The following is a 25585-nucleotide window of genomic DNA, read 5'->3' as shown; positions in this document are numbered from 1 at the left end:
TTGCCTCTTGTTCTCTCCCTCTGCCCATATCCCAATCTTCCGATCAGCGCTCTCGCTCTAATTCCTTACCCGTAATCCGTTCAGACCACTGCGTCTGTATCATTAATCCATCTAACCACCCGAGCTCTCACCTCTGTTGTCCCCTCTGTGCCCCCTAAACCTGATTTCCCCATCCATGTCCGAGCCACAAATTGATGACAACATCAGACGTGACCCCTCCCCCTATCCCCTACCGACCACAAAGTGACCACACCGTTCCCGATAACAGAAACATTCCAGGTCAATCCGTTTGATTAACGCGGGGGCATCGATTGCAGTCAAACCCTCTCGTCCCTCGCAACCTAATTTTCTCACAGAGTTAGATTAAATTTTCGGACAGGCAGGGGTTTTTAATCACACTTTCGGTGCCCGAGCCAGCTGCGAAAACGACCATACGTGTAAGAGTGGCGCCCGGGACTAGTCTACGAGCAGTGCATCTTATACAACCTTCTTCACTGCGTGTCAGGAAGGATATGGAATATTGACACAAGCTATAAGAAGGTAGGTTGAACTAGTTTTAAATACCTTACTTATCATTAGATTAAGTGAACAAAGTCTATGCATTTCTACGTACGAGGTAGAAGACCGTATAGTAGAAAAAGGCGTGGTACGTACGATATATTCTATATAATAGTTCTTAGTTTAAACACACAATCTCGTGAATATGATCGGGTTTGCTAACGGGTCTTTATGTAGTTTGGTACGTAGCACAAACGTTTTCTTAAAGCTGGTTAAATTTGACTGTAGAAGGAGAAGTTAGAACGAGAAAGATAAAAAGATGAACGTGTAAGTGCTGTTTTTTTGTATGTCAAAATCAGTCAAAGCTGAACCATGGCATTTGTTAGAACATGGTTGAAATTGATTCCGGTTGTACGATGTTCTTGTCATTCTTGTTCGCTCTAAATTTCTACCTTCGAACATGAAAATCGTGTGCCAAGACTTGATTTTGTTGCTTCACACTTTGTTTCCCTACAAGGAAAAATTCTGCCATATACGTATCAGATTAACAGCTTTGAAAAACACAATATTCAAGGTATTTTTGAAATATTCACCTACCACAGATTAAACGAAGGTTTTCAGCACCAAGGACAGGGCATTCTTAACATTACCTAACTACGAAAAATTTCACCCTCAGACGTGAACTCGTAACCGCTTATATACGGAAATTATTTGTAATCACGTAACATCCGCTTGTTAGGCCTTTTTCACACACTTCGTAAGCTATGAGTTGCTGAGAAATATACATTAAGCGGGTCTAACTGAATCCTTTTAGTACGAATAACTCGCTAATCGTTTGTAGGAAAACGGCGTCACAAATGATTGGGGAGGGGGGTAACATGATTATAGTCAGTTTCATCTACAATGTTAAATGTAGTTAGAGACATATGGCTCATATCTATATCTACTAACATAGGCAATAACAATCGGACAGAGTGTGATATAAATCAGAAAGAACGGATCAAGATTTATTCAAATTGATTTCTACTGGCATCTGTGTCAAAAAAATTGCTTATACCCCAGTCTATGTATGACGATATGTCTAGATTTATCTTAAAGGCAAGGAATTCCGTCTAATCATTAATGAGATTAACACAATCAATTTTGATGTAGTTAGTACAGACAATGTTACAGAAAAACATCGTAAAAGAAGGCATTTCCGAAGCGATGCGATAAATGTGTACAGTAATCTATTTTCTACCTCTAAAAGCTTTAGTCATGATATCTTTATCAACATTTATCACTAACGCAGCGGAAGATAAAAGGCCGCCTGGCGTCACTTTTACTTAAAGGAGATAAAACGGTTTATCTAGACGTGTCTAATCTGGGCACCTCAGGCTATGCATATGAAACGTCTGTTTAAGTCCCAGCAAAATCCCGGCAATCTAATTTTAGCGGAGAGCGTAATTCAACCGAAGGGGGATCACAGATAAGTAATCACTCTGGGACAGAGAGCCTCAGCTGTCGCAGTTCAAAATGGAGACGGAATCGTCCCCAGGGACCTGTTGGAACAAAGGTCAAGGGTCAAATGAAGGACACTATGTCCAACCTATGTTGGTGAACCCAAGGTTAGGAGACAGCATCCGGAATATGTATCAGTCTTATATCATATTCTTTTCTCTTTTTCCGGTCTCAGTGTTTTAACGGTTTAGTATGCATTGTTTTGCCGAAGTGCAGAAACGTGGACCGGAATTTATTCCATTTTTACAAAGTACAACCAGTATAGCACAACCGGAAAACTACAAATGTATCAGAACGCAAAGGCCACAGGCTCAGAGACTGAAAGGGCTGAATTGTCGTGGTAGTTTTCGGCAAAGCTGTGCAATTTCTACGGGCAATTCTGCTGCAAAGAATGCTCCCACGGGTTCCGTACAAAGACGTAGAAGTAATGAAATAAAACTGCTTTGCTACCAGTAGTCGAATTGACAAAGCAGCTAACGTTAGTCTTTTTGTCAAGGCTTTCCTATTAAAAGTGCCTGTGTGGTTGTTATTTTTCATCATTCACCGTATTGTTGTATAGAAAACGCTTCCATGCAGTTACGTACGTATACGTAAAAAGGTAGTCCCATAGCTTATCTGAGACCGTAAAGCCCCCGTCACAAATAAGAAATTCAGCTCGGCCGACGTGTTGGCGAGCTTCAAATGTGCATTTTCGGCCGAAGTACGACCGACGTCCAGTCGATTACGCGGGCTTCGGGCGATTCTTAGAAATAAAAGTTGATCCAAATATTGGCCTTTTACCAGGTTAGTCGATTCTGACTTCGTCCATGTCCAAGAGATGGTACCATCTCATGGGGGATTTTTAGTTTTTAGTGTTCGACGGACGTCACCCGAGATTTTCATAGGAAAATACGATCGACGCTCGGGCGATTTTGAGATTCGGCGAGCTTCGGGCGATCTACAAAGTCGGCCGACGCTCCCATGAATTGTGATGCCGGCTTAAGGACAGTGGGTTGTTATCCACTGTGTCTAGGACACGGTATTGGAAGGCAGAGCACACCCCTCTCGTCCCACCGTCCGTTACCTCCCCGACCGAAATCAGGTACCCATTTTGACACCTAGGAGTGGTGAGAAAAGTTGCGTAAAGTGCATTTCCCATGGACATAACGTCTAGATATCTATACCAGGAATCGAACCGGTGACCTCGCGAACTTGTGTCCGCTAGGCTAGCCACTCTGCCATTTGATGCCACTAGTCAGATAAACAGCTTTGAAAACTGGGCGTTGTTACGTTTGCATATTTATATAGTAAATTGTAATGTCCATGTAGTATGATATAACGTTACAATAAAATCTACTCCAGAAACTAAGCTAATCCTAATTCATTTATATTAGGTCTATTATGCTTCATTGATAAAGTAGAAGGTATGGCGGTACAGATGTTTCTTGGCAAAGGTCACATTTTCAAGGCCGCCATGCCGAGGTAAGTTATTCAATGAATACAGTGGCGTTTTACCTGTTTTTTCCTCTCGGTTGGTTGGAAGGAACGTTATGATCGCACGCATCATTGCGCTAATTCTACTTTTCAGCCTCTCTACTTGATATTAGTCTCGTGGTATCCTCGTAATCCAACGATAGGTACCGAGAAGATACGTCAAATGGAAGTTACAGCGACATCTCCCATGTTAACGTAGCGTGATAAAACGGACATTATAGAGGTTCTACCATTTGCCCAACAGCTGACTGATAAAGATAGTACTTTCGTGGGCGGATTTAAGGTTACGGTAATCCGTGCATTTCAGAGCAGCATCACTTTAACAGGAAACATCCCTGAACTTCACCTTGAATCCTTTCTTGAGTATACGTCAAATTAATCGAGAATATTCCTAAAGATTACTAAAGGAAAAAGATTGTTCAATCGATTTTATTTTTAGCAGCATGCAATGTAATTTCTGCCTGGTGAAAGTGGAAATAATCTTACCAGCTGTCTTCTGTTCTGTGTAGTTTTAGAAATAATCCTCAGAGAATGACTTCCAAATAAGTTAAAACAAACGTAAGGGAACATACAAGTGGATTACCGCGTACAACCGCTAGAGGGGGCTTCTTGCTAATTTCAGTGACACCAACTAACATTATTACTATAGATTATCAATCACTGCGATAATCAAAACTTTGCCCTCTCTGAAAGAAAGCAAAAATTATCATTCTTTTCATCCTGGGCCATCCAATGTATTAGATCGTAAACATCGTTATGATTAATAGCATAATACACTACCTACCGACGCAATGCAACAATAATATAAGATGCCAAAAACTTTATTTCTTTCCTCCCAATAATGGGGTACTATCTTCATCAACCTTTCCTCTTCATTTCCATTTAGCCGCTAACTTTATTAACGCATAAAGATAACTATTCCTTCTATCATTCATTCTTTGCATTGCCACATTGAGTGAGTAATTTGATAAGCTCGCCACTATCTAACAGTTGAGTAAAGTACAAAGGCACTGCGTCTATAGTATCAAATCCCTAGCTCAATAGAGTCATCTCCAGAGCCGAAGCTCCTTCAAGATAGCCAATAGCAGAATCGATAACTTTGGGAGATTGTAGAAGGGAGGGGGGGGGGGGTGCAAGCACAAAGGATGACGGGAAATCAACATCAATTTACACGCACGCGTTTTGGGTCACGCCGTTAATAAACACCAATCCACTACCATCCAACGCTAATGATTGTTGAAACGGATTCTTCGTGGTGCGCATTTATGTTCTGAATCACCTTGATTGAAGCTCCAGATAAAGCAATTGCATTTCCATTTTTACTTCCCCCCGAGACACTCCATTAAGAAATCCCATATAGTTGGGAGGGATATAAATTGCCATTGGTGCACCCCTCCATACATTAATTAAAACTGGTAAGCGCCCAAGATTTGTTCAGGTCTCGTTCAGACAATGTAGCTTGACTTCCGTTCATATGGTCTGCCACGAGTCATAGTCTGTTACTTCTTATCTATGCTATTCTATTCAGGGTATTTCCAGCTCGTCTAGGGCTGAAGACGCGTCGTGTTTCTGCTGGGATGTCTTCGGAAGGTAAGCAGCCAGACGCCGCCGGGCAGGCACACATCGCTCGGAGCCTATGATCAACGTGCAGGAACCGTCAAGAGGTTTGTGATTCTAACTTCTTCTTCAAAACTTCATTTTCGGCTGTAATAATTTAGGTCAGCTAACTCGGGCGCGTGTGTAGATCCCAACTGGCATGGTGCGTAAGGCCTGTTATTTTCGACCCCACCGGCGGTGAAAGGTCCCGGCTATCGTATGCGGTCCAGCAATGTCTACAATGTGCGGGGCAGGCCAAAAATATTTGCAAAAGCGACGGGAACGCGGGCAGACCGCCGGGCTCGTGTTTGTCGCTTTGCGAGGAGAGGATTTCCGCCCATATGGTACACGCATCGCCACTTAGAACGAATGTCTTCTCCGCGAACGTGACCTTGCGGTTCATATTGCGGTTGCGCTTGCTCTTACATCTTTTTCGGAGGTAAGTCACCGTCTCCCACCCACCGCAGGCATTTGTTTCTTAATCACGCTTCACAAGCAATAGCTGTGTATATGAGAGGAAGTTTAACATATCTGTGTTTACAAACATTGGTCGACTTTGTAGCCTGTTGTTGCATATGATACACACTGTCAGGTTTAGATAACTGTGTTGCGGATGAAGCAAACGTGGTTCAAGTAAATCCCTATTTCCCGTGACAAGCCAGTCAGAAAGAGCACTGGGATAAGGTGCCAAAAGGTACTGGGGAAAAGGGCAATCGGATTTCTGATTCGGGCGGGATTTCTACGGTATATGCCCGCAGTGATTTTTGCCTGCGACCGAGACCAACTATTTGAGGAAGAAAAATCGTTAATTCAATATCTATTAAATCAAGTGCTAGTGCATGCCATTTCCAATTAAAGGCACGGGACAGTTTGACGATACATAAACGATACGTAAAGATCCCGTTTGACTGGTTTATGGCATAGGAAAAATATTTTCCGAGTTTGGCACAAAATATACGAGTACAGCGACTTTCTGGTTTGTCTGGTCGACTATGATGAACGAGCGCACATGAACGCAAAGAATCGTCCCACCATTAATCACAAAACCTCTTGCGTTTCGATTTTCGTTCCGTCCTTTTTGAGTGTCAGGGCCGACCTAAGCTAAGGGGATGATCGCATGAAACGGAGGAATGGGAGGCGAGGTGTCGATATTGAAAGGATTCAAGCTATTGGCTCTCTTACGCACAAACGTTTCGTCTTAATGGAATCATATTGATATGAAGGGTTCGCGATTTCAAGGGATTAGTGCTAACGAAAACTATCGACAGAGATTGAATCACTAATAAAGACAGATGCTAAGCATTGTTAATCAATCTTAGGCCAACGTCGAACCAATTTAAGCCCTCTATTACAACGTAGCTATAGGCACTGCATACAGGCCACGAGTTTCAGATATAGTAAGCAGGGACTATGCGTTTGCTCAAAGTGTTTGCATTCACATGGAGGTGCTAGAGTACACTTTTACCAAAATTAGTAAGTGCTGCCACTACGCTGTAATTGATCAAGACAGCAGAAAACTGCCGAACAAAACCGCTTGACAGCTCTTCAAATGATTACTCAAACAGATTCAAGAACAAGCGTACTGAAGAGGTTGGAAAAGTTTTGCCCTTTCCTAAGTGACTTTTGCCTCTTCCTTTTCAATTTGCACTTTGCATCAGCGCCTGGCACGCGTTCTTAGCTGTAAAATCTAGATTGAAGCCCGAAAATTGCAAGAGAAATTGCACTTTGTCATTAATACTGGACAGACGAATGCTACCAAAGAGAGGTCTCTCGAAAACGTATTAGACGCAGCGCATGAAGCGCCATTACAAAGTGGTGAAAACGACTTCAAAACCGCCCAAGCTGCCAAAATAAATCGCAATTGAGATTTATTCTCACAGCGTTTCAAGACATCTGGCCATTCTAACTTTTTTAGGATGGATTTAGGTTGTTTAATGGAGGAAATGTTACATGCCAGCGCGTTCCTATTACGCTGTTTTTAACGTGTTTTTTCGGCCATCGATCGGGTATTGGTCTGATGACGCCTCATTAGCAGCCGGAGAAGTTACTCCTAAGCACTCACATCAATCTGTAGGCAATGCCACGGCTGCACGGAGTCGAATTAGCCTTAAAAGCACGTCCTGGCGCCGCCTAATGGCTGTGGATGTGACGTGACATAGTGCTGTGGGTTATTAGCACGATGGCATGCATCTACCCTACCCACCCATCCGTACACCCGGCAAGCACCCGAATCAGTCTACGGTGAATGTACGCATCATTACCCCCTGCTACCAGCCCGGCGCTGCCACCAAGGTAATCAACCAACCCCCCAACGAGGCATTGCCGCGCGTGCGAAGAAATGGAATTGTTTAAATGAAAAAACGGCACGGCGAATGGTCGTAAAGAGAGAGTGGACTTAATGAGTTTAAGGGAAGGCGAGCCTTTCACAGATGGTCAAATGTGCCTCCGCTTCACACCGTGCTTAGAAGATCAAAGACGTGATTCTGCAAGACAAAATGGAGGACGACAATAGGCCGGAATTGAAAGAAGGGGTATAACACTTGACTAAACCATTCTCATAGCGCTGTGAACACTGCAATGGCTTTTACAGAATACAATACCTTACGTGCATTTTACTTTATGATCACTTTAAAGTTTGAACACTTAAAGTGCGAAAGTGCGAAAGCTATAGATTCGGCAATTCCACATTAGCTATTTTTTTCATGGCTACTGATTACCCAAAGGCAAGGCATAGAATATCTATGCCTGGAAACTATAAGTTTAAAATTAAGCTACCAGATATAAGTCACAGCGTATAAACAAGGTCGAATGGCCACGTTATATGTCGTAGTTTCTTGTTCGTAATGCATGACAAGTTACTAGTTCAGCCGCGCCATGATATACATTAAACTTCAAATTACGTACATGTGTTGTAAAAAAAACCTCGAGTGATGCACCACAGTTTGCATATTACACAGAGCTGCAATTTCATAACATTTACTGGAAACTAATAATGTTAATAAAATCATAATCTCAACTATATCACAGTTGAAATTTATAGATGATTTATTTCGCTAATATTGGAGTCTATACCCTACAAGTGTGTTTTCAAAGAACGTGTTGCATGTCTTTCAGTAAGCGGGTACCTCACTGGACTGCGACAAGTTGGCGACCTCGCTGCGACCTGAATTGGATTCGTGATACCCTCATTTTTATATTCGAAATATCATTCCAAAAGTACAAGCATGGCTAAAAAGACAACAAAACACACAAAGCGTAAAAAGATCCGTTTTTAAAAAGAAAATTTGATGAGCGCTATGTCAAGTCGCTCACTCGCAGCGAGGTCGCCAACGTGCCGCGGGTCCAGTGAGACTACCCGCTTATAAATTGTTGCCTTCTCGTGTGCTCACCGACTACACGGCTGTCAAGTAGCATCTTCTACTAGATCCCCCCTCCCTGGTCCAACAGAATCCTTCCTGATAGAAAATGGCCGAACCTGTCAACTGGAATAAGGCAAACATAACGAGAAGCTAACACCGTTTGGTAATTTCCTCTCGGCGGGGCGCGGGTTCAATTTGGCCGGTGACTAACGTAGCAGATTGCCGGTGAGATGAAAGGGCGGAGATAATGCGTGTCTCCATGCGCGGTTCACGTTGTTTTTCACGGTTGAAGGGATGACGAGGAAAAACAAGAATATGTAAGACGTGTGTCACACAGCTCCAAATGATGCTAATGTTAAAAATCAGAAAGCTATTCCAATAAATTTTTTGACGATTTCGTCCTAACCTTTGACCATCTGGACATAATCTATTATGTTCAATGATCGAAAAGGATACTACATCCCTAAAAAAGTAAAATTCTCTGTATCTAGTATGAAGATCAAACAGTAAAAAAAGTTTGATATGACCCCAAACGATAGGTATAATTTTGATTAACAAAAGAAAATTACAATATACACACGAGGAGCCCAAAAATTGCAATAATCTACATGAAAAACATATTGCAAGTAGAAGAACATAAAACGTGCAGCCATTTTGACTAAAAGTCTAATTTCTATAAGAATAATGCACATAGAATGTAGTTACAGCTAAAAGTAGGCGTTGCTTGATGTGATACAATGAAAACACCATGTAAGGCCGTTGATCAGCTTGTCTCCTTGCATTTACAGACGACTCTAAGAGAAATGAACCGTGAAAATTGAAATATTCCCACCCCTGTTTATTTCCCACGGGACTCGAGCATACATTCTCTCCAAGAAGCATGGTTATTGTCTCAACGTACTAGCGTTTGATATGATCCTGCAAATCAATATTAGATAAAGCAATTCTATTCCAAGGCAACTCGTTCCGCTTCATTTTGAAGAGAACTTTACGCAGGCATTCTAAAATGAATAACAATATTCTCAAATCAATGTATTTTATGTAGATTTGCACAAAACACGTCCAATGCAATATGCATGTACTGTAGCTACTACCGAATTCACTTGACTTTTTTTATGTCTTGTGCAGTTGTTTTGTTTCATTTCAACAAAATGATAAAAAAATTCAGAACATAATTTGAATCGCGTCTATTGTAAGGTTATGTTTTATCACATTTCACAGACAATATTTCCCTTTACTACGTTTAAAGAGCGTTGAAAAGTTACTAGCAGCTAAATGTGACCATGACTATTCCTGTTCGCTTGAGTGTAAACGCACCGCAACGGTTCTTTAGATAAACTAGTAAGCTAGGGGATTTTTTCTGCCACCGTGTGAGTATAACCAGTCCGATGAGCTAATACCTTGATTTAAGTGGGAAAATGTGATTGCTATCTCCTTGAACAAACAATCATCTCTGCTAAATTCACCAGTGGATTGTACGAGTTCTGGTTTTTGTCAAGGTTAAATCTGCGGCGGCTGACATGTTGTTTTCTTCATCTACCTCAATGTTATGTCCAAAGACATCTTTGAAATACTGAAAGAATAATTTCTTATTTCTTAGGAAAACAGTAAGGCATTAGCTGCAGATCTCAAATCCGTAGCAGATTTAAACTTGCTTTAATTGCAGTTTGTTGAACCATATCATTAATTCAGACTTCGAATTTTTCTTTGGACATATGAAATTTAAGTTTAATTTTTTGCTTCTTCGTATCCTTGTATATAAGGGTTTTGACATAAGTGACCCTAATACCTACCACAATGTGCACGTAATTGGTAATTTACTATCAGTCTCCGATAGACATGAGAGGATCAAGCACGTTGCCTGTTGCTAAGCCGCCGTCTGCCAAATAAAGATTTTAAAAGTCAAGATGTAGTACCAACTTGCCAGAAACCGATTGCTTTAGCTTTGAGGTTTAATTGGAAGTGCTTGAAATACTTAGTGTCGGTGAATGAAATATGGAACCATCAAACACGAGGAAGTACTCAAAGATACACTTACTCGTAAATATCGGCTGAACGTTAGAATATTGCAAAAATGATAGACTAGAGGAATATGAATAATATTCCTCGTCATATCTACTTGTAATTAGTTTCATATGACTGCACATCGTCAAGGGGTTTGATTGCACTGTATGCAGTGCATACTAAAGTCAGTCATTGAAATGCGCGTGCTCTTCAAAAAGCACATCCTGTCAGTGCTATAGTGCGTATTACTTGGTTGGAAGAGCGCGTATTCCACATGGGATACGACTAAGCAGCCATACGACTCTGAAACAGATGAGTCTTCAAACATCAAAGTTATCTATATGACACAGCGACGGTATAACCCTGCCCTTCCTTACCCTTGGTATTAGTGCCTCGGCTGGTGCAGTCAACACAAACCTCAAACTTCCCGAAAATCACGACAATTTGCAAAGAAGGGAATCCGAGAAAGTCATGTTCGACGGGAAATGTTGACCCTGGGTTCGACATGGCGCCTTTGATGGTTGTACGCACCACGTGTGGGATCAAGTAAATAAGATGTTCTCTTGACCTTTGTACCGCAAAGGTGGTGCGTCCTGTTAACCCCTAGATGTTCAAGGGTCAGCCGTGTTTGATGTTAAGGATACAGATTCAAACGCAGCGACACGGAATGGGTTACTTCAACGCGTATGTAAGATCTTCTCACGGCGGGGAAACCAAAGTCTTTGCGAGGATATATCAACTCATTTATCACTAAGGTATGAGTGGCTGGGATACTTTGTACATGTTTTGCAGCAGTGTTTATTTAGTACTGTTTGTTAACGAAAAAAAAACAAGGACTTTTCCGGGGCTTGTGTATTCAACGATGGTTGTGAAAGGCAGATGTTAATGTAGCTGTACTGCACTTATGTTTAAATTACAAAATAGAGATAGTAGAGAAAAACAATGGACAAAGCTAACGATGGGTTACAGAAAAACGTTGGGTATCCAAGAAAGTATCGATTGAACATCGATGTTTGTTTTTTTCCATCGCCAAATACATTTGTATCAAGATATCAAATCCATGGTAGTGGTCAATTTTAATACAGTTACAACTTATATTTATATATCATCCATTTGATAGAGCTGTGTGGTGTACTTTTGAAACAAACAAATATTGAATGCAAACAGACTGTCATCCATTGTTTAACATGTATCCTTCCGGTCGCAATGCCCCAGTTGCATTACAGCATGGTGCGCAATACCTCGAAACGACCATTTCTAAGAGAGATCACGCTACGAATGGTGGCTACGCGATCTTTTTGACAGCAGTAAAATCACATTTCGTGTACTGCATATAGATCCTAAGTACCAGAAACAGTGGTGAAGCCCATGTGGACCTCAAATGTACAGATTAATCACTCAAGCAGCATGTACGTTTAACAGTTAAACAAAGCGTATACATTATCATTCTACCCGAGGCAACTGATTAACCCATGAAGACTGTTCTAAATGGGATACGTTATACTTTATACTAATGAAACAATGTGATATCACTGTTGGCTATAATGAGTTTGATAAGCCAATTTCTCTGTATTAAGCTAATGAGACATACCCAACCACGTTACTGCGCCATTATTGATTGATTGATTTTTTTTACCTTGCCCGTGACGTAAAGATTATGGTTGGCAGCTTTTGGTGATTACGTTTAGGAGGTGTCACACGCAGGCAGCGCATCCAGGGTGGTTCAACCAATGATATATTGAGCTGTGATAAAACTGAGGAACACTGCGGCCTCGTGGAGACTTCCGATGCGCATCCGCCGTGCATGGATTGCATGAGGCTATGCGATAGTCTATCGAATCTTCTTCATTCAGTTTTTCATTGTCAGTAGCGCTGCCACCACGGGGCCGGTAGGTCCTGTTCAATATCTGTGAAATCAAATCTCCCAGACAGATAGGCCATATCTATCTCAGCGGGTATTGGTGACTGGTTTAACTGAAGGCCAACCTGCGTTTTCTCAAGATAATAATTATCGATATCTGGTATTATGTGCCCTGCGATATTGAACTTTGGAACGGCTTGTTCGCATCAATACGAACCTATCAAAATATGGCTTTGATGTATGTGGCCCCTCTACATAATTGAATTGTTCTTCGGGCTGTTGTAGCTGATTGCGGTCTTCGTTTCAGATTGGAGAGCGGACGGTAGGCTGAGAAGGGGGTCACCATGACAGGACGGGGTGTTCGTTTGGTGCTGCTGTCAATCACTCTGACTATGGTGGTGGCGCAGCGGACTGTCATCGAGACGACCACGGGTAAAGTACGGGGCAAAGTGCTGAACCTCTACGGGAGGCAGGTCGTGGCGTTCTTAGGGATACCCTACGCGGAACCACCCGTAGGACCGCTGAGGTTCAAACCTCCGCAGCCCGCAAAGAACTGGACTTCGGTTTTCGACGCTTTCCAGTACGGGAACTCCTGCTACCAAATCAGGGATACCCTCTTTCCCAATTTCACAGGTTCGGAAGCGTGGAACGCCAACACCCCGCTCAGCGAGGACTGTCTAAAGATAAACGTGTGGATGCCAAACCCTCCACCTGCGGACAAAACGGTCATGGTGTGGATCTATGGGGGCGGGTTTTGGTCCGGTACGGCGTCTTTGGACTTTTATGACGGCAAGACGATCGCAGCCATAGAAAACGTCGTGGTGGTGTCGATGAACTATCGCACGGGTTCGCTGGGGTTCTTGGCAATGGGTCACCAGGACGCACCCGGGAACATGGGGCTCATGGACCAAAACCTCGCACTACAATGGGTTCAGAAAAACATCGCCTTATTTGGAGGGGATCCGCAGAAGGTGACCATCTTGGGTGAGAGTGCCGGCAGCGTGAGTGTGGGTTATCACCTGCTTTCGCTAAAAAGTCGAAACCTCTTCTCCAGGGCGATCATGCAGAGCGGAGCTCCAAATTGTCCGTGGGCCTTTTTAACGAACCAGGAGGCACTTCGAAGAGGAAAGGCTTTTGCACGAGCGGTAGAGTGTCCAACAACTGTGCCGTTAGCCCAGACAATAGAATGCCTGCGGTCAAAGCCGGCGGATTACATCATCGCTAACGAGTGGGTCACATCAGACCCGATCTTCAGGTTTCCTCACGTCCCTGTCATTGACGGCACGTTTATCACAGAAGACCCCAAAACGTCTATAAGGAGGGGGAACTTTAAGAAATGCAACCTCCTAGCCGGCGCGGTCAAAGACGAGGGGACGTACTTCCTCGTCTACGGAGCACCAGGGTTTTCCAAGCAGACAGAAAGTTTGATAAGTCGCTCTCAGTTTCTGGAGGGAGTTAAGATGTCCGTTCCAGAGACAAACTCCTTTGGAGTAGATGCCATAGCCTTTCAGTACACGGACTGGTTGAAGGAGAACGATGGCGTGAGCAACCGAGACGCCCTGGATGATGTTGTCGGTGACCACAACGTTATTTGCCCGTTGAACGACTTCGCACACGCCTACGCGTCATTTGGACAGTCCGTGTATAAATACAGTTTCGAACAGAGGGCGTCTAACTTGGTCTGGCCAAAGTGGATGGGGACACCGCACGGGTACGAGATCGAGTTTCAGTTTGGGCTGCCTCTGGAACCCAAGAGGAACTACACACGCGATGAGGCCAACTTCAGCAGAAGGATGATGAGAAACTGGGCTAACTTTGCACGGACCGGGTAAGTCATGTCTTCGGGCGATCTCCTTTTATCAGAAATGATATTAACGTAAAAGAAATTATATAATTATGTGTTGGAGATGCTGTATGATTTAACATATCAAACCCAAGTAAACCTCTATAGCAACTATTGTATATGAGAAACCACTTGATACCAAATGGAAAAGGAACATCCAACAACAGGTATTCCATGGTGATTCTTGTGAAAGGGTCTGATAGTTACTCAAATTCCACATAATAAGGAATAATTATTAACATGTGGTCTAGGCTGCTAAGAGTTAATTTTGGTTAGATTTTTTGTAGGATAAAATGATAGAAGAAAAACGAAAATGCCAGTATGAAAAATCACATTTGGTCATAGATATTCTAGAGACGTATATGAGATGTTCTCGTAATGATAAGTCTGTTATGAATAGAAAAAGCCTATGCTAAGATGTATAAGAAATAACGATATCAAAATACTGTTAACATGTTGGCGACAGTCCGTCTAATTCATCACGTTTCATTGTAATCTATCCATCATAACCATAATGACCCTTTACATCATATACTGTTCCTTTTCCTCCGTTCTAGCTAGATTTATAAAGGAGTTCATCGACCTTACTTTACGAGGCCTGACCCGTAAGGAGTTATCGAGTCGTAATAAGTGCGTTGTGATCAAAGAATGGCCCCACTTTGTCATCTTGTCGCCATCATCTGTCGCCAAGGCGCCATGTTGACCTCACGCTGAGATGAGGTCACCATGAAAATAAGACAGCTTTCATGTCCGAATGATCAATCTCGTGCAGGTCCTGAACGATGGAAATGCGTTGTATATCACCGATTCTATCGTCATTCATTTCAATATCTTTGCAATTGCTCTTCAGCACGTTCTATTCATCCATCCATCCATCCATCAGCCATCTATCCATATCCGTTCATTCGTATTCATTGTTCATTCGTACGATCATTCGCATTCTTTAGGACCTGTCGGGATGCGGTTCTAAAATATGTCTCATGTATCAAATCGTGAAATGAAAGTTTCCTTGTTACCTCATTACATGTTACCCTTCACCAAATCCCCACTTCGCTCTTACACGACACTTGCCTGCCTGTATGTTGTCTACTTAGTCAACAACAATGGATAGTCCCTATGCTAGTCATGACTGCACAAGACAGCGACAAACGACGCATACAGACTTCAGAATGTCTGAGGTTAATTAAACATACCGGGTGAGAGAATTCTGTGCCGCCATCTGTGCATCAACGACGAAATGAAGATCCATATTCGTCAAATAAAAAAGGAATCCTTCTTCGATCTTGCTTCTTTGATTTACCTTCACAAAAGATCAGGTCAGAAATGACTTCAAGTTAGGAGATCTGAGTCTATGAATTTATCGTTGAACATAACTTCTAGCGTCATAAGATAATGACACATGCTTTTGCACTGATGTACGTTCTCCAATCTTCCCAGATGCTGCGTCGTTACAGATTATAAAGGCTGCCAAGTATTAGGTTGACAGATTGTAGCTTAAGCTACTAAATTAAAATTTGCGGCAACTACTTATTCGATTACGCCAGACAGCATGTAATTTTCTTCATGCACAGAGCATTGTTAACGTTCTAATACTAGTAATAGACTACTTTGACATAGCAGATTTCTATCTTAAGCTTAATACCCAGCATGAGTTTGGTCAAGTAAATTCGTTCCAGTCTGTAATTTACATTGTCAATTTTTTGTGTAAAACCTCCAACGGTTTTGCAATTTGAACCACTGTATTTCCGGATTACTGCTAATAATAAGGTAATGAGTTTGGTAAACTCGTACCAGTAGGTAATTTACATGTCAGTTGAAAATACACATTGTCCAACGCTTTTGTGAAATCCTCGGACCAAACGGTTTTGTTAAATTCTTGATCCACTGATGAAAATATTAATCTAGTTGTAGATAGTAATGATCCAAATTCCTCTTTTAATACCCAGCTCAGTGCCCATAATAAGCGGATGAGTATGGTCAAGTCACGTCGTTCCATAAGGTAATTTACATGTTGGTTAAAACATACAGTGTCCAATGCTTTTTTGGTAATCTCCATCTATCTTCTCAATCCAGCGATGAATATATGAATCAAGCTCTAAACTAAAAATGACAGCATGGATTCGAGAGAGCCGGCACATTATCCCATAACGGAATAACATACAAAGATGAATGATACCTAGCCAATTCCGAATCCCGCAATAAACTACATTCAAACAACGCGTACCAGTGCAGTAGGTAATTTGAATGTATAGGTTAAAAGTACACATTTTCTAATTCTTTTGTGACATCTTCAACTGTATTTTTAAATCCACTGATGAAAATATGAATCCAGCTCTAGACTAAAACTGACAGCAGGGATTCGAGAGAGCTGGCGCATGATCCCATAACAGAAGAACATACAAAGATGTATGATCCCTACCGAAGTCCCCAATCCCGTGACAAACCGTCTTCACACAAGTCGTACCATGTCGGTTAAAAGTACACATTTTGTAAATGCTTTTGAGAAATCTTCAACTGTATTTTTCAATTCCACTGATGGAAAAATAAATAAAGCTCTAGAATAAAAACAACAACAAGGAGTTGAGAGAACTGGTGCATAATCCCATAACAGAGGAACATTACACAGATGTATAATCGCTACCCAAGTCCCCAATCAACTTTTACCAGTAGATGTGACATCTTCAACTGCTTTTTTTTAATCCACTGATGAAAATATAAATCTAGCTCTAGACTAAAAATGACAGCAGGGATTCGAGAGGGCCGGCGCATAATCCCATAACAGAAGAACATACAAAGATGAATGATCCCTAACCGAGTCCCCAATCCCGTGACAAACTACCTTCACACGGTCCCATTTAGGCACGGGCTCGATCGATGCCACTTCAATCATGGAAACGAATCGCGTGTCCGGGAAGGATGAAAATGGATAAAATACTGCCATAAAATAAAGTACCAGTGCCGGGTGGTTCCTGTGCATGGGGCAACTGATCACAGCAAGAACAGAGGTTTTAAATTGTACCTGCTATGGGCGATGTATCACACTAAAGCACCTTTCCACCCCCGTGACAACATGTGGCCTTTGTACAAGCTAGTACTACATAACTATAACGTTAAGGATGATGTATGTGTTTAGCTTGGATACAGCATGTAAACTAAGTAAGATACCACCCAAAAAACGTAAAATATCATTCATGATTTGTAAATCAATGATTATATACGACTAGTGAAACCAGAGTTGAATTCTGTTAATTATGATAATGAATTATTATTATTTCAACTCAATCACACAGCATTAGAATGGATACAAAAATTAGAACTTGAATGTTTCATATCTTGATCAATTCTAATTCTGATCATTTCCCATTTACCAAAACCAAACTATCATATACAATAAGTATAAATTCCTCGTAAAAGTTTATGTGAGACTCGACTATAGACGCTGTGATTTCAATATTCAAGTATGAAGAACAATTTTCAGAGTTTTCAGCCATTATATCTTTTTTTTAGTATTTGTCCATGCCTCGGGCTGAACACATATTTGCAGTCGGATTTAGCTTTAGGCATATTTGCTCAAGTGTTATCGGTCTTAAAATAAACTGGCAGGGTACCGAAAAACACCACATCGGCTTTACAAGTAGGTGTCAGTATTGTGATGGAATCACTATATCTTTGGAAGCTTCTCGATTCTTGAATCTCGTGCTCTATTTTTTCTCGACTTTTAAACTAAAGCGGGTTGCATGCGCAGTGCGAATTAAGATGAAAAAAGGATTCAATAAAATCATTCAACACTTGTGTACGCACTATCAGCATTCGTTTAGGGATCTAATAAGATGTAATAAGACAAAAATGTAGGGTAGAACTGATCAAAATCTTAAACGTCACTGGAAAGATAAAAATAGTATAAGTAAAACCAGATGTATTTATTCTAACAGTAATTTGCTAATAATAACTCCTAATGACGCATGCGTATTGTATGACAAAGACAGGGGTAGACACCCTTATAATCAACCATGCTAGATTTAATCCCGTTTAAGAAAGAATCACGAAGAAATACAATGACCTTTTTCAGACACATTTTCTTTTCTTACTGTCCACCACACGAGAACATGTATGCCGACCAACACGACAATGACAAGCGACAACACCCAATGTTGTCCAGCCAAACACATGTCTTTATGTACATGTTAGCGCGGCAAATAGTCCCTTTATAACCACGTCTCTTCAGAAGATGTTGCTAAGCGTTGTTGACGTCATTGATCAGGTCGATTGCGACCTCTTGGCGGCGGGACCAACTCGCGGTGTCCCCTGTTGGTACTGAGCTAATACGGCTCTGGAAAATTAACGTTTAGTTTCCAATCTTTGAAAAATAGGATTCATTTTTTTTTTCATATTTCGGCCGAAGTGATCCAACAAATTAAATACTCTTTAGCAAATGCAAAATGCATCAGGACACTGGCATTTCAACATCGTATCTATGCATGATCATACAGATATGTACTGTACAAGCACAATTATCTATTGCAATAGTAATGTGGAGAAAATGTCGTAAAATGATTCTGCAACATTTTCATCACTGAAGATGTCAGATCGAAACTCTTATGTCTCTTGCAAGCGGTCGACTAAAAAGGCTAAGATTTCTGGAAGGGTAACCGGAAACAGGACGTTTTTTCCCTAGGCCTAAAAACTGAGCTTATACCCTTGTCTTCTCCACAGGAATCCAAACAAGGAATCGTTTCAGACGTACAGTCAGGAGCTGTGGCCCAGGTACACTGTGAGCGGGAGGCAGTTCATAACTCTGGACATCAACCCGCCGAAACTCGGGCAGGGGCCGAGGATAGACGAGTGCGCGCTGTGGTCAGAGTACCTCCCCAAGCTGACGCGCCAAACAAGTAAGTACTTCTGTTACTGTGTCGTAAGTAACGAGGTAAACATTTAGATAACTGTGTGTGCGAGAGTTGGCGAGTGCAATGTAGTTTCAGTACAATACGATGCATCTTTTCATTGCTATCTGCTGATGTTATATACAGGTATAACATCAAGTTATTCTTGTCACGCATGTTAATTGTGACCTTTGACATTTACATCACGATTGTTATGCAATTGTCACTTCAATGTGGTTCATAATAAGCTGAAAATGCTTGGCGTCGTAGTTTCCGTAGTGCTGTGTTTCCTTATTTATTCTTAATCCGTGCATTCCTCCATCTATTCAGCAGTGTGTGTGTGTGTGTGTGTGTGTGTGTGTGTGTGTGTGTGTGTGTGTGTGTATAAGAGAGTGCATCACTCTTATGCATCTAATCGTTGTAATCTGTAATTTGAATATAGATATCACTTACGAGTTGCTATTGAAAAGTTTTCTAATACGTTTTACACCATCCCCTCCTCCAACGGGTATCGTAATTTACATCAAGTGCTACCCACAGGAATCACATGATGAAGTGTCGATCGAAATCATAAAAACAAAATTCAATACAGGGAGGCAAGATTGATATCTTCATGTAACGACTCTCTTGGGTGCCTTGCTTTATGATGAACTAAAGATGTCAGAGAGTTCATCGACTGTCACGCTATTCACGTTATACATTCTAAACGACAAACGAGAGTTACATGTCACTAACTGCAATTCTTTAGTAGGCAATGCACTTTAGTGTTTCATTCCGTTGATCAATTCTTATCTCTCGCGTTCCTGAAATAAACTGTAATTCCCGAAGTTTCAAACTCTTTATCATGTTAGACAACGTCATATAACCCGACGTTGCAATCTCCAGTTTCCACTTCAAATACCCTTTTAACCATCTTTGAAACTCAAAGCGTGCAGAGCCGATCTTTCTGCATTTACAAGGGTTTCCTCTGAGAGGATATGAATTAATCCTACCACCGTGAATCAATATTTGAGGTTTATCCCCCCCCTCCCCCCTCTATATTCCATTTTGATGCAAACAAGCGTAAAAACATGACTAACCCCTCGTGTTTAATCTCCTAGTAGGGCAGTGGCCCTGCTAACACGTCTGATTGATCTCTGCATGAGGGGCAGGTGTAGGTCAAAGGTTACAGATAAGGGTAACATGGCGCTTGGCTTGCGGGGTAGGGATCGCTGTAGATAAGGCAGGAAGGTCAGAAATAGCGATAGCTACCGCTGCTACATTTAGAGTAGCAAAATCAGCGAGAATAAAAGTTTTAGTATTCCAAGTAACCCTTAATCTTTGGCATTCTATCAAGTGAAGAATCCTGTTGCATATAACATGGATCTATTTCGTTGGAGTGAGATAAGTCATGATATATCGAAGCCACTAGCGGTCATAACCTTTAATCCAGTTTATAACATTGCGGTGCTTTGTGATGCCATGAGTGTGATGCTTCACTACGCATTCGCTGTCTGCTGTGTTAGAACTAACACCCCACACAAGTTTCAACAGTAGCTGCTCGCAATTTTGAAGGATGCACGAGACAACCGTTATACACATAACACGTGATAGATAACGTCACTTCCGCTTCCGGGCAGAAACCAGGTAACTCGTCTGTTGTTCTAACATCACTATGAAACATTTATAAGCTGTTGATCACTCAACGTTATTAAACCATGCATGAGGCGTGACTAATATAGCATGATGTATTATAGAAAGCTTTTAGAATACCATCACAAACTACAAATAAATACCTCTTACTCGTATCCATAGCTACATTTTCTCAGTGACAATGTTGACATTAACGTCTAATGATCTACCTGTATATGTCTGTTAACAATAATTTAGATGATATCTTTCTATTTTTCCTTCAGGCGATATCTCCGAGGCGGAAAGACTGTGGAAGGAGGAGTTTAAATTGTGGACCAAACAGTACATGGAAGACTGGAAAGCGCAGTATAAAGACTACGTCAGCTACAGAGACCAGGGTTGCCCTAAGCCGTCAAACTGAACTATTTCTCTGTCCGTATCTGACAATGCATAGATACAAAGTACATCCGGCTATGCTGAAATGTGGGATTTAGTAAGTTTCGCATAAAAAGCGATGGTTGTAGCCAAAGGGATGGATTGAATTGTTGGAAATCATATTTGTCAGGAATAAAACTTGCTGTCAGTAAAATTGTTTGCCAGCAAAAGTTACGTGTTTGCCAACAGAGAGTATTTTCACATCGTATATATACCACATGTAACACACAAAATATTGAATATAGAAGTTGATAAACAGTGTGTTGTTGAAGGTTGTGTAGATGTGATTTAGTGCAAGAATATATTTGAAGACTTTTTCTTTCCTATATAACTACCTCTTACCAGCTAGCCTATTCACTCAATGCGATCGTCATGCCCCGTAGCAAGAGTCTAGTTCCAGCTTTTCCATAATTAATCATTTCATTACTTTATAGAATTTTAAAGTACCAGATCCAGAGACAAGTGACCTAGGGGTTAATACTGTAGTATCGCAGGATTTGAGCTTACTATGGGACGAGTCGTGAAAAATGTATGTCTTATGGTCGTGTCATGCATTTTACTGAGTAAGCCGTACTACTTTCACGAAAAGCCTGCAGCAAAAGAGATTTATTGATTTGTTTTAAGCTCTGGAGAAATGCTGGTTTTGATGAATATCCACAAGAAGTGTTTCCCACACTCCATGTTTTAAAGAAATCGAAAAGACAGCCTGTAGGCATGGGCGGCCCTGAAATTTTTTGAAATTTGATTTCAATACCATGATTGCAACCTTGCTCAAATTTCACAAAATGTGATTCAGGAAAAAACCCTCTCAGTTTCGTGGTTGAATGAGCAGATTATTTCTGTTTGGTCGATTCGTCCAATGGCCAAATCTCGTTTGACGCCAAAAATGGTAATGTGGGTGAGTGCCGTTCTTGAAATACTATAAACTTAACATAACATTAAAAATTGAAGAAAATATTGTAAAGATTTTAAGTTTGATAATAATCATCATCATCATCATAAGTTTGACAAAACGAAGAGAAAAATTTAAAAATGGACATTTGAATGAAGGTTCATACCTACATATATGCCCCACCGTCTCTCTCTAAGCACAGATATAGATCATAGCAATGCCTATTTACATGAACATTCCACGCGTTTTGTCTTTTCTTCTATTGCACAGCCATTTTCTTTCAATGGCACATTTTAGCGTTTAACTACAAGTGACTGATAATGTAAAATTATTTTCCTTATAGCTTTAGTCTTTTTGGTTGTTACAAATAAAGTTAACAAATCTCTTAAGTCTTTTGCCTCCTTTTGTACCCACAAATACATTCTAGCAAGATGTTATGATAATTGCTTCATAATTTAGCAAATAATATGTGAAAACGAATATATTTGAAATGGACAATTTTGTGACGATGTTTGTGAATGGTATAAATCTTTCCCTTATGATAATAAATACACGTAAAGACCGACTAAACGTGTAGCTGATCATGAATGGTTCTACCTGTAGAAGAAACAGAAGGTGATAAAGTTGCTACTTTGATTTATCATCAAAACCCATTATCATATAACGAAGCGTATTAGGTCGCTTCGTTAATTTTGGCATATTTTTGTTCACGATCGTTACACGTCTGTTATATCATACACACGACAAAATATTCCCTCGATTTTTTGCCTTTTATTCGCAAAAAATTAAGAAACGGGACAGAGTCCAAAATAATAAGGGAAAATCCATTTTATCCCTCTTTTTTGCTTGAAAATTAGAAAATTGAGTGTTGAACTTTATAAAAAATCAAGTCATCAAGTATTTAGTCAAAATCAATTATTTCAAAGTTGATATAGTGGAGTATTCCCTCTTCTGATATGACGTGCCCAGCACAATAAGGTCTTCTTTGTATAACGTTTGTACTCTATACCTCATAGCGCACCGTGACAATGCAATAGGGGCGGATTCTCCAGGGCCCTTGACAAAGTATCGCCCGTATCGACGACTCCTAATTTGCTGTCACCATGTGAAAAATTGGGTGTGAAAATCGAATTAAAGAGAACGTGTTTTCCAACTTGATTCATTCATCAATGCTCAGTGTCGTCATCGTTCCTGTCACATGCATAGCAGGGCGTTACAAATAAGGTCGTTACTCTGCAGGGTATTCCGAGAAGTAAAGTGGAAATAGATTGACAAGGTTGCCACTTTCAAAATGGCCGCCAAGTTGCAATCAAAATGGCGGATGGTACAAGGTCAACCATGTTCTATCAAACGTATAGGCATCTCATTCGTCACTTTATACCCATTTTTAGTCTTTTCAAAACTTTCGAATCTTGATTGTTCTCAGAATACAACGTAGCTAGAAATCCCGGATAATGAACATTCAACTTTGTACATGATACATATAATCGTGTTGGCCACATCTTTAAAAATATCCTGGTCAGTTCAACGAATCAATACCCAAGATGAATGTTATTTGCCCAACAGGGGTTCTTCCTAGCTGGGTAATTCTACAGCAACAACATGGCCTTGATCTGAGGGCCACTTCCTTTCAAGGGAACAGACCAGGCTAAGTGCTCTAACACAGCATGTACCATGTAGAATAAATCCACGGAAAGGAAGCATTTGCGTATTCAACAGTTGGGCCACTAATGATTTCTCAAGTATCCATCAGAACTTTAAAACGATGCAAGGCATGGTTATGGGGATACTTGCACTAGCGACATAGCGTTTTGTGATTATTCAAACCAGAAAATGTCGTTGCAAAGTGTAGGTTCGCAATGTTTTCTTTACATACCATCCATTTAATATTCAAATTGAAGGAAATGATTGTCTACGTAGCAGCATTTCTTTCGAACATGTTTGAACAAGATATGCCTAATGCAGCACACAATTGAATAGCCTTATAGAAAGTGTAAAAATTATGTCCCATACGTGGTCTATAAAAACATTGCATACAATGGTTGGCTGATTGACTAGAACTAAACACCTGTTTTGTGTCTTACAGATGACATCATCGACAGCGCATGCGCGGGGTCATGTCCAGCGTCGTGCTCCAGGAGTGCCGCCATCTTGAGCCTCACTTTCATGCTGACCTTGACCTTCACATTACAAGCCGTCAGCGACTAGCGCCGATAGACAGACCAACACAAATGCAAGGTAGTCGTCCAGCATGGATGCTGAAATGAAAAATACTGTAACAGTAACATGAAGAAACTGAACTCAGTATGTGAAGAAATTGTAACTTTGCGTAATGTTTTGATAACACAACATGGTACAACTGTTCACAGGGAACTGGAAGGAAGGCAGGGGTAGACTTATCCTTTTCTTTTTTGATCTATGTAAATCTTTGTTCTCTGTCCAAACTAGAGCACATGGCGAACTGTTACAGACATGGCAAACGGCGGACATTTTTGTTGAATGCCATGCATATAATTGAGTTGAAGAAGTTAGCGAATGCCCTTGTAAACTGGAACATGACCATGAACCATGATACCATGCATTCTGACATGGAAGCTGCATGTGAATGGATAGGGACCATGATATAGCTACGAAACTCTTAGAATTTTAGTAGATTGAAGTAATATCATCGCAGCGATCTTCTATAGACCAATTTACGTCTGAATCGACTTGTAAATATGCTAACAATATGGTGGAAAACTGGTTATAGCACTTCACGATTTAGTACTTTCTTAGACACAACGTCCGTCAGAATTGTGAAGAACTTTCCTAAAACTACGTGAGCCGTCGTTAGAAAATAGTTGGCCAACAAAAGATGCAATATGGAATGTTTGACTATGCCTGCCTGGTGAATGTGTACATCAACAAAATTATATATAGTAAAGTACGATTGTCGACATGGGCGCAGAATAATTGTACTTAGATTTAGAAATTTAAAAGGACATTAATTTTCAAATCATGTTCATGACGTAACCACTTGGCATTTTCCGTTCTTTTCAGTGATTTAGATTTTTTGTTTTCAAATTCAGTTGACAGAATCGACTTAAATCGTTCCACATACCTACTTTGGCTGGTCCAAAAGTACTAACAACAAACGACCCACAAACCTATTCAACCTTCACTGAAGGAGTGGGGAAGAACTGGAAAATCGAAGTGGTGTTAAAACGTGCCAGAGGTATGTCTTAACTTATTTTTCAAATCATATTCGAAATTGAAAAATAGCGTTCAAGCTTGTTTGCTCTTTTTTGTACAAGATAATTGACAAAATTGATAAAAATAGAAGACCTTACAGAAATGACGTCATGTGAGCAGTGTTTGGAAGTTGGTATCGCCCCCCGTCCCTCTTCAGTTTAACTTATCCATAATATTACTTACAAAACTGAATAAACATGCTAAAGTAAGAGCATTTTTTGTTAGGAAGCAAACATACATTATGTAGATGTGAGGGTTAGATAAATTTTGCGAATGCTAGCAATACTTGATCGGATACAGAATAAAACAATTTCTTTAGCTTGTGCTGACGCCTCTGTTCATTTAAATATCCCTTTGGAGTTTTGAACTGTGATGATGCAATGCAAGAACTATGAAATGGCT

The 25585-nt window shown here is 40.8% G+C and overlaps 1 protein-coding gene across 6 annotated transcripts; it reads left to right on the top strand.

The window, feature by feature from the left end:
* Nucleotides 1-428: 428 nt before the first annotated feature.
* Nucleotides 429-25501, top strand: LOC136423146 (acetylcholinesterase-like). 6 transcript variants are annotated; one of them, XM_066411189.1, is made up of 5 exons: nt 429-540; nt 5000-5135; nt 12599-14119; nt 18848-19023; nt 20910-22339. In XM_066411189.1, the coding sequence occupies exons 3-5, from the start codon at nt 12636-12638 to the stop codon at nt 21044-21046; spliced, it is 1797 nt and encodes a 598-aa protein (XP_066267286.1). In that variant the 5' UTR covers nt 429-540; nt 5000-5135; nt 12599-12635; the 3' UTR covers nt 21047-22339. The 6 variants fall into 6 exon arrangements, with proteins under 6 accessions (XP_066267286.1, XP_066267285.1, XP_066267291.1 ...); XM_066411188.1 differs by lacking the exon at nt 429-540 and having other exon boundaries at nt 4894-5135; XM_066411194.1 differs by lacking the exons at nt 429-540; nt 20910-22339 and adding an exon at nt 24039-25501 and having other exon boundaries at nt 4895-5135.
* The last annotated feature ends 84 nt before the right edge of the window (nt 25502-25585 follow it).

The sequence above is a fragment of the Branchiostoma lanceolatum genome, chromosome 17 (assembly GCF_035083965.1).
Source record: "Branchiostoma lanceolatum isolate klBraLanc5 chromosome 17, klBraLanc5.hap2, whole genome shotgun sequence".
In the NCBI taxonomy this organism is placed as follows: Eukaryota; Metazoa; Chordata; class Leptocardii; order Amphioxiformes; family Branchiostomatidae; genus Branchiostoma; species Branchiostoma lanceolatum.
Note: the sequence above shows the minus strand (reverse complement) of the source record. Positions and strands in the feature narration are given on the sequence as shown.